This window comes from Etheostoma spectabile, unplaced genomic scaffold (assembly GCF_008692095.1).
Source record: "Etheostoma spectabile isolate EspeVRDwgs_2016 unplaced genomic scaffold, UIUC_Espe_1.0 scaffold333, whole genome shotgun sequence".
Lineage (NCBI taxonomy): Eukaryota > Metazoa > Chordata > Actinopteri > Perciformes > Percidae > Etheostoma > Etheostoma spectabile.
Window position 1 is genome coordinate 485,471 of NW_022605586.1, and position 10,003 is coordinate 495,473.

General features: G+C 37.3%; 2 protein-coding genes across 2 annotated transcripts in view; one reads left to right on the forward strand and one right to left on the reverse strand.

Annotated features, from left to right (window-relative positions):
- Positions 1-8,835, forward strand: part of lcp1 (lymphocyte cytosolic protein 1 (L-plastin)) — a 41,608-nt gene extending 32,773 nt beyond the window's left edge. Inside the window, exons 11-16 of the mRNA XM_032511199.1 lie at positions 928-1,006; positions 2,687-2,801; positions 3,738-3,871; positions 4,292-4,412; positions 4,601-4,725; positions 7,642-8,835. Coding sequence (XP_032367090.1) covers positions 928-1,006; positions 2,687-2,801; positions 3,738-3,871; positions 4,292-4,412; positions 4,601-4,725; positions 7,642-7,774 — 707 coding nt within the window. The 3' untranslated portion in view covers positions 7,775-8,835. The remainder of the gene's footprint in view (positions 1-927; positions 1,007-2,686; positions 2,802-3,737; positions 3,872-4,291; positions 4,413-4,600; positions 4,726-7,641) is intronic.
- On the reverse strand, positions 4,860-5,186 carry LOC116686229 (keratin-associated protein 4-3-like; the record flags this gene model as incomplete). The annotated part of the gene is made up of 1 exon (XM_032511204.1): positions 4,860-5,186. A coding segment is annotated over one exon (327 nt), but the record flags the coding sequence as incomplete, so codon positions are not given.
- Positions 8,836-10,003: the final 1,168 nt, after the last annotated feature.

Genomic DNA, 10,003 nt, shown 5'->3' on the forward strand with positions numbered 1-10,003 from the left:
GACCCAAGGACAACATGAGGGTTAAATATATATATATATATGTTTTTATATTTAAATATAATGAAGTATCTCTATTAATCTTTTAATATAAGTTCCCATATCAAAGAAGCAGATGTTTTCCCATCAAGCATGAAAAAGAATATCAAATGCACACAGATTATTGTCCAACATTAAAGGATAACTTTATGTTATGTCCCATGTTTTTGTGTCTAATTGCGCATTGCGATGTGGATCAGTTACGTCCACTAAAAGTCACTAAAAGTCCTGTTTTGCGGCTGACAGGCTCAAATTATTATTCTAAATGCCTGACAATATTATGGAAAGGATCCCTACAGAGAGAGTTTTTTGTTAAAGAGTAAGATCCTTTTAGTTCAACATGGAAGTCCCTAAGTACCCATTACCAAACCCACCAGACTCCATGTAAATAATTAGGACTTTAACATTGTAAAACTCACTTCATTCAAAGTAAATAAAACAAAATAAAACTACCAAAAGCCGTCTTGGTTCATCTTTCCACTGTTCCACCAATCACCACTCTGATCTGGTTAAAATAAACTCTTAATTCACCCATTTACATGTGGAGATATGCTGGCTCCATACACGCTAAAAGTCCTGATTATTTACATAGAGCCTGGCTCTATACACGCTAAAAGTCCTGATTATTTACATGGAGTCTGGCTCTATACATGCTAAAAGTACTGATTAGTTACATAGAGTCTGGTGGGTTTGGTGATGGTGATTTCAGGTCTGTTTCATGTTAAACTAAAAGGATCTTACTCTTAGACACTTAGATTAATAATCTGAGCCTGTAAGAGAAAGATTTGTTTTGTCATTTCAACGGGATATCATGACTTTGCGTAGACATATACCCCGACTTGTTATCTGTACACCTCTTCTGTTGGTATTTCACCGATGTTGTTCATCCAGGGGAAACCAGGGAGGAACGGACCTTCAGGAACTGGATGAACTCGCTAGGGGTCAACCCTCGGGTCAACCACCTCTACGCGTAAGAAGACGCACTCTTCATCTTTTTTTAAATGTTTTTAAATGTTTTTACAAGTGTTTTTATTGTTTTAGAAAAAAGTACAATATACAGTCCAACATTACAATGTCAATTTTAACAAGACATCTTTCTATTAATCCCGTCCTACCCACTACAAACCCTTATGCCGAGAAAAGGACATACAAAGAAACAAAAAATAAATAAAATAAAATAAAATAAAATGAAATAAAAATAAATGATTAAATAAATAAATGAATAAATAAAAGGAAAAATTAATTAATAAATCAAATACTATTTAAAAAATGACAGACAAAACCACCTTTCTTCTATTACTCGTGATAGCGTATAATGTCATTGTGCTCTATCATCCTTCCATCCCAAGCAGTTATGAAAAGAGGGAAGAGTAGTAAGTCTTTCAGGGTAAGATGTAAAGCGTCCCATTTTTTGTAAAATTTTCTGGATGATCCTCTAAGGGAGTATTTGATTTTTTTCTATTTTTAGAAACATCATAATATCAGAAAGCCACATGGAGGCTTTTGGTGGTGTAGAGGATTTCCATTCCATAAATATTCTCCGTTGTGCTACTCTTCTTCTCTAAAACACTAAATCGCTTCCTGCCTTTGAAAAAGGAAGCAGGTAAAATAATAAATAAAAGACTTAGGTGGAAAAACAAAAAAAGTCTAGGGTGCTCAGAAAGTTCAGTCAGATGTTTGCAGGTGCTCTTTGGGGTCGGGAATTCAGTTAAGTATAGAAAAAAGGGAAATCCAAGGCACTCTTCTTCAACATTTTTTAAAAAGCCTTTATTTCACTGGTATTTTATTTAAAAGACATAGGGAGAAGCAGCTAGAGCCCGACAGATAGAGAATTTTTAAGGCCGATACGATACAAATATTTGGTTATTTAAAAATCCACTATTCCGATATATCGGTTGATATAGTATATATAAAAAAAAAAAACTAATCCCCTCCCTAACATTAGTTTTTTGTAGTTATTTATGAGTTCTCACTAAAATAATATGATAATATTTTTTATTGTCACAATAGGACATCCAACTGTATTAAAGTTCGGATGAATGAAATGTGTTAAAATACAAACTTAAGATATGAAACTTAAAGTCCTTTGAACAAAAACACATTAACAAATATATAATCAGTGTTGTCAACAGGGACGTTGTAGAGCGTCCTCTGGTGGACAGACTATGCAACGCCATCACTAACAGGGACGTTGTAGAGCGTCCTCTGGTGGACAGACTATGCAACGCCATCACTAACAGGGACGTTGTAGAGCGTCCTCTGGTGGACAGACTATGCAATACCATCACTAACAGGGACGTTGTAGAGCGTCCTCTGGTGGACAGACTATGCAACGCTAATATGTTTATTTTTATCGGCCATTATAAATGCCGATACCGATAGTTCGGGAAATGTCTAATATCTAGCTCTAGAAAAAAAGAATATGTGTAGCGGCACAGACAGCTTTCTTCAGGGCGTGACTTAAAAGACATGTGTGTGTGTTTGTATGCGCCTTTGTGTCTGTGTGTATACGCATGTGTGCGTGCGTGTCTGTGTGTGTGTGTGTGTGTGTGCGCGCCTTTGTGTGTGTGTGTGTGTGTGTGTGTGTGTGTGTGTCTATATGTGTGTGCGCATTCGTGTGTGCACCTGCCTGCATGTGTGTGTGTTACAGAGACATTGATGACGCCCTGGTGATCTTTCAGTTGTACGAGAAGATAAAGGTCCGAGTGGACTGGGACCAAGTCAACAAGCCCCCCTACCCCAAACTGGGCAGCAACATGAAGAAGGTACAACAGCGCGCGCACACACACACTCACACACACACACACACACACAATCCAAAACAAGGCTTCTGTCAATAAAAAACACGTAGCACGTAGTTTTCTATTAAATTTTATTCATAGTGTCAAATCCTAGCAGAAGTTATCTGCAATTGCACCAAGGCTGAATTTTGGGAAAAAGACTTCAGAGACAGTATTATGGGACCACTAAGGTCTATATAAAAGAGACTTCAGGTACAGTATTAGGCGCCATAGGTCTATTATAAAGAGAGACTTCCTATGTACTTTAGGGACCACTAATGGTCTATAAAGAGATTTCAGGTACAGTATTAGGACCACTAAGGTCTATATAAGAGACTTCAGATACAGATAGGGACACTAAAGTCTATATAAAAGGAGGACTTCAGATAACGTATTAGGGACCACTAAGGTCTATATAAAAGAGACTTAAGTATACGTATGGGACACTAAAGTCTCATATAAAAGAGATACCAGGATACAGGTATTAGGGGACCACTAAGTCTATATAAAAGCGACTTCAGATACAGTATAGGGGACACTAGGCTATTAAAAGAGACTTCAGATCAGATTAGGGGACCCATAAGTGTCTATTAAAAGAGACTTCAGATACAGATAGGGACCACTAAGGTCTATATAAAAGAGACTAGATAACAGTCATTAGGGGACCATACATTCGATAATAAAAGAGAGACTTCAGATACAGTATTAGGTACCCACTAACGGTCTATTAAAGAACTTCAGATACAGTATTAGGGGACCAAAAGGTCGATGAACCCCGAGAGGACTACGCTACAGTATTAGGGGACCACTAAGGTCTATGTAAAAGAGACTTCAGATACAGTGTTAGGGGACCACTGGGGTTATATATTTAAATTCATTTTGAGAGAACTGAAACTGAAGTTTAATCTCTGTCTGTCACAGCTGGAGAACTGTAACTACGCAGTCAAGTTAGGAAAGGACGTGGCCAAGTTCTCTCTGGTGGGCATCGCCGGGCAGGACCTGAACACCGGGAATCGAACCCTCACCCTCGCTCTGCTCTGGCAGCTCATGAGGAGGTAACAACTCTTCAGTTCAGTTTCCATCACAAAAGTTAAAAGACAAGTACAGATGTGTGAAATGGGACATTCTAGTAAGGTGTGCGTGTGTCTCTGTGTGTTAGCTGTTAGTCTCCCATCTTGAATTTCTCGTTCTAGTGTCATTTTCTTTACAGAGGTGTGTGTGTGTCAGCTCTAGCCACTGAAAAGAAAAAAGAGGAGAAATCAGGCCAATCACAACAGCTGGTCAGTCTGACGTCATGTTGCCTGAGGTCATTAATATTCATGAGCTGGGTAAAGGAGGCTGATAGCCTGGCTCTTATTGGCTAGCTGTTAGGGGCACCTTTTAAAAAGAAAAAAAACCTTCCCTTAGAGGGTATACTGCTACCACCGGGGCAGGTGAAGGCTTTTTATTTTGAAAGCTGCTGTCTGCTCCCTCAGATACACGTTGAACATCCTGGAGGACCTGGGCGATGGGCAGAAGGTGACCGACGACACCATTGTGTCCTGGGTCAACGACACTCTCACACACGCCGGGAAACACAAAATCTCCGGCTTTAAGGTGTGATGACATTACAATGCTGCTTTTTCATTCTGAGCTTGTTTTTCATTAATATAGTTCATGATGAAGTGTTCTGGCGCCGCTGGCCGAGCAGCTCCGTGTCTGTGGTGGTAACGGAAGGAGGATTCAATTGTGTGTGTGTTTGCCTGTTTGTGTTTCTGTGTGTGTGTGTGTGTGTGTGTGTGTAGGACCTGTCCATCAGCAGCAGCATGCCGGTACTGGACCTGATCGACTCCATCCAGCCCGGATCGATCCGCTACGACCTGTTGAAGACAGAAGACCTGACGGAGGACGAGAAACTCAACAACGCAAAGTAGGAACGCGTCTCTTCACTAATAATCTGATGTTATTTTTTATTCATTTAACCTTTATTTAACCAGAAAATCACTTGAGATTGAAATCTTTTTTCCGAGGGAGACCTGGCCAAGACGGCACACCAGCTACAATTTAAATAGAAATAAAGCATATAGGAATACAGCATGTAGGAATACAGCATGTAGAAATACAGCATGTAGGAATACAGCATGTAGGAATACAACACGTAGGAATACAACACGTAGGAATACAGCATGTAGAAATACAGCACGTAGAAATGCAGCTCGTAGGAATGCAACACGTAGGAATACAGCACGTAGGAATACAGCACGTAGGAATGCAGCACGTAGGAATACAACACGTAGGAATACAGCACGTAGGAATGCAACACGTAGGAATGTAGCACGTAGGAATACAGCACGTAGAAATACAGCACGTAGAAATACAGCATATAGAAATACAGCATAGTCAAAACACACAGGCATCACACCTAGAGGAAAGGAACAGGTCACATGTGGCAGTTAGATTTTTGAGTTACATGGCATTTTAACATGGCCTTAAATTCATTTAATGGGACCGGATCATTTAGATGTAGCAAGTTTTGTATGTATGTCATATGTCAAAAAAGACATGGTATCGGAGTCCGATACCTTTTTTTTCCCCTCCTGATACGATTCTTATTCCTGAACTTGCGTATTGGCCGATACCAAGTCCTGATCTGATACCAGTGGGTTATATATTTTATTATGTTTTAACAGCTGTATACTACTATCTCTGTATGGTGATAGGATGTCTAACAGCTGTATACTACTATCTCTGTATGATGATATGATGTCTAACAGCTGTATACTACTATCCCTGTATGATGATAGGATGTCTAACAGCTGTATGCTACTATCCCTGTATGATGATAGGATGTCTAACAGCTGTATACTACTATCTCGTATGATGTATAGGAATGTCTAACAGCTGTATACTACTACTCTGTATGGGGTAGTATTTCTAACAGCTGTATGCTACATCTCTGTTGATAGATGTCTAACAGCTGTTATACTACTATCCCTGTATATGATAGGATGTCTAACAGCTGTATACTACTATCTCTGTAGGTGATAGGATGTCTAAACGCTGTATACTACTATCCTCGTATGGTGATAGTATGTCTAACAGCTGTATACTACTATCCCTGTATGTGATAGAAGTCTAACAGCTGTATGCTACTATCTCTGTATGGTGATATGTGTCTACACTGTATGCTACTATCCCTGTATGTGATGGATGTCTAACAGCGTATACTACTATCTCTCGTATGGTGATCGGATGTCTCAGCTGTATACGACTATCTCTGGTATGAGACAGGCGTCACAGCTGTATACTACTATCCTGTATGTGACAGATGTCTAACAGCTGTATACTATCCCTGTATGGTGTATAATATGTCTAACAGCTGTATACTACTATCCCTGTATGGTGATATGATGTCTAACAGCTGAATACTACTATCCCTGTATGGTGATAGATTCTACAGCTATACTACTATCCCTGTATGGTGATAGGATTCTAACAGCTGTAATACTATCCTGTAGGTGATAGGATGTCTAACAGCTGTATACTACTATCCCTGTATGGTGATAGATGTCTAACAGCTGTATACTACTATCCCTGTATAGTGATATGATGTCTAACAGCTGTATACTACTATCCCTGTATGGTGATAGGATGTCTAACAGCTGTATACTACTATCCCTGTATGGCGATAGATGTCTAAAGCTGTATACTACTATCCCTGTATGGCGATAGGATGTCTAACAGCTGTAACTCCTATCTCTTTGGATGACAGTATGTCTACAGCTTATACATACTATCCCTGTATGGTGTGAATGTCTACCAGCTGTATACCACTATTCCTGTATGATGAATGATGTCTAACAGCTGTATGCTATCATCGTATGATGATATGATGTCTAACAGCTGTATACTACTATCTCTGTATGTTGATAGGATGTCTAACAGCTGTATACTACTATCCTGTATGATGATATGATGTCTAACAGCTGTATACCCACTATCTCTGTATATGATATGATGTAACAGCTGTATACTACTATCCCTGTATGATGATATAATGTCTAACAGCTGTATACCACTATCTCTGTATATGATAGGATGTCAACACTGTATCTACTATCCCTGTATGAGTGATATGATGTCTAACAGCTGTATACTACTATCCCTGTATGGTGATAGGATGTCTAACAGCTGTATACTACTATCCCTGTATGGTGATAGGATGTCTAACAGCTGTATACTACTATCCCTGTATGGTGATAGGATGTCTAACAGCTGTATACTACTATCCCTGTATGGTGATAGGATGTCTAACAGCTGTATACTACTATCTCTGTATGGTGATAGGATGTCTAACAGCTGTATACTACTATCCCTGTATGGTGATAGGATGTCTAACAGCTGTATACTACTATCTCTGTATGGTGATAGGATGTCTAACAGCTGTATACCACTATCTCTGTATGGTGATATGATTTCTAACAGCTGTATACTACTATCTCTGTATGGATGGGATTTGATTTCTATCTTTGTTGGTCTGGCAAAGGTAAACTCTCAAACAGTGAACGCCACAGAACTTTATTTTAGCATCCAGTTTGACAGTCAGATCTAACTGAAAAACAACATAATCGTATTAGACGCTGATTATTTTTTTATACTGTCTTTTACGTTTGAAGTGAGAACGGGTTGAGTCACTGCACAGCGGATTCTGATGAATCATAGTATAGCATGTGGAAAAAAATAAAACAATTCATAGTATTGCATGTCAAACAACGTCCCAAAGTGATTGTGAAGGCGGTGTAGAGAGAGAAACATTGTTCTCATCACTGCGTGCTTGTGTTACCAGGTACGCCATCTCCATGGCGAGGAAGATTGGTGCCCGGGTGTACGCGCTGCCGGAGGACCTGGTGGAAATCAAACCCAAGATGGTGATGACGGTGTTCGCCTGCCTCATGGCGCGCGGCATGAAGAGAGCCTGAAGACCACAGACACCCAAAATATTAACACACAAGAAGAATGGAAGATAAATCAGGGGACACATTTAAAAACATCGATGTCTGAAAATAAAGACGACATCGAAAAGAAAAGTTCGGTAAAACCACTGCAGTCTTTTTAAAAAAAAATTATTAAACTTAATTTCAAATTACATAACAAATTCTCGTAAGGATAATACATTTCATTTCGCAAAGCAACAAGGCTCCATCGACAACATAAAGGTACATACATAAATAAATAAAATAAAGTACATAGTACAGTAAATTAAATACCCCACAGCAGTTTGTTACAGATATTCCTCACATACAGTGGCTTGAATAAGTTTACACCCCCATGCTAAAGTTAATTAAAAAGAGGAATAAAAAAAACATATTTTGTAAATAAATCTTAATGCCTTAATTAAAAAAATTAGGAAAATTCAACCTTTTAAGGACACCAATTTTATTTGTAAATGAATAATGTATTGTAAATAAATCAATGTACTTCCTTAAAATACAGGGGGCATAAGGATACACCCATGTGTATAGTATATAAGTATACATGTTAAATTCCCATAGAGGCAGGCATATTTTTATTATTAAAGGCCAGTTATTAAAGTTTTTCCTCGCCACTGTCGCACTGTTGCATGCTCTGGAGGAAACTATTAGAACTGTTGGGTCCTTGTAAATTCTGGAGTGTGGTCTATCTGTAAAGTGTCTTGAGATAACTCTTGTTATGAATTGATACTATAAATAAAATTGAATTGAATTGAAATTATTACATAGATGAGGACACTTATTTTAACATGGGGGGTACTTATGCCCTTGCATTTTCACATAGGGGGGTGTATAGTCAAAGTCAAAGTCAGCTTTATTGTCAATTTCTTCACATGTCAAAACATACAAAGAAATCGAAATTGCGTTTCCCTCTATCCCACGGTGACAACAAGACATTTTAACCAATTTGGTCCACAGACAAACATAACATTCAAGTAAACAATATAAAAAGTAAAAATAAGAAGATATGTACAATGAGGAAAATAAGAGCAGCAGAATTTGAGTTAAGAAAGTGCAATTATGCATACAGTTGACAGTCAATGTAATGTAACTTATGCCCCCTGTATTTTAAGGAAGAAAATGTATGTTTGTATGATACATTATTCATTCACAAAGACAATTGGTGTCCTTAAAGGTTGGGTTTTTCTAATTTGTTTTAATTAAGGCATTAGGATCAATTCCCAAAAGGTGTTTTTTTATTCCTCTTTTTAATCAACTTTAGCATGGGGGTGTAAACTTATTCAAGCCAATGTATACTTTAGAAAAACTTTGACTTTAAACTCAAGCAGTTCTTGTTTTATTTCCACAAACATTTCAAATGTGATTGTTAAAACCTTTTTTTTTTGCAATATTATTTAGTTTGAATCCTTGTAATTCTCTGCAGCATTATGAAGGATTTGTTGATGTTTTCACATGTTACCGTTTGTTTCTGGGATAAATATTGAGTGTCAGGATTCCTCTTGATTATAAAAGTATCCAAATTACAAATAAACAGATTTTTGTATTAAACCTTGTGTTGTCCTGGTGTATTTAAGTTTAGAGAGATTGTCCTGTAACAATACATATCTGATATAAAGAGCAATTTAAGACTTCCTAAATATAGTATAGTATGTTGAAAAATTTATAAAATGTCATAGCATAGTAAAGTCATTGTATATTAAGTTGAAATACATCAGAAAAAGTCATAGTATAGTATGTCGAAAAAGACAAAAAAAGTCATAGTATAGTATGTCGAGAAAGTCATAGTATATTATGTCAAAAAATATTCATAAAACGTCATAGTGAACCAGCTCAAATTCACAACAAAAGGGACACCACACACCACCACATAAGTATTTTAGTAGTGTAGGTACTACACTAAAACAGTGTAGTATGTTCAAAGAAGTCATAAGTCATAGTATAGTATGTCGAAGAAGTCATCAAAAAATGGTAGTATAGTATGTCGAAAATAACTTTTTTTTTAACATTCTATAAGTATAGTATGTCAAAAAAGTTATAAAAAGTCAACATAGTAAAGCATAGTATGTCAAAAAAGTCATAAAAAAGTCAAAGTATAGTATTGTGAAAAAAATCCATCCATCATTGTCATAGCATGTCGAAAAAAATCATAAAGTTATAGTATAGTATGTCAAAAACAATTTTAAATATTAATTTTGTAGTATGTTAAAAAAGTCATGA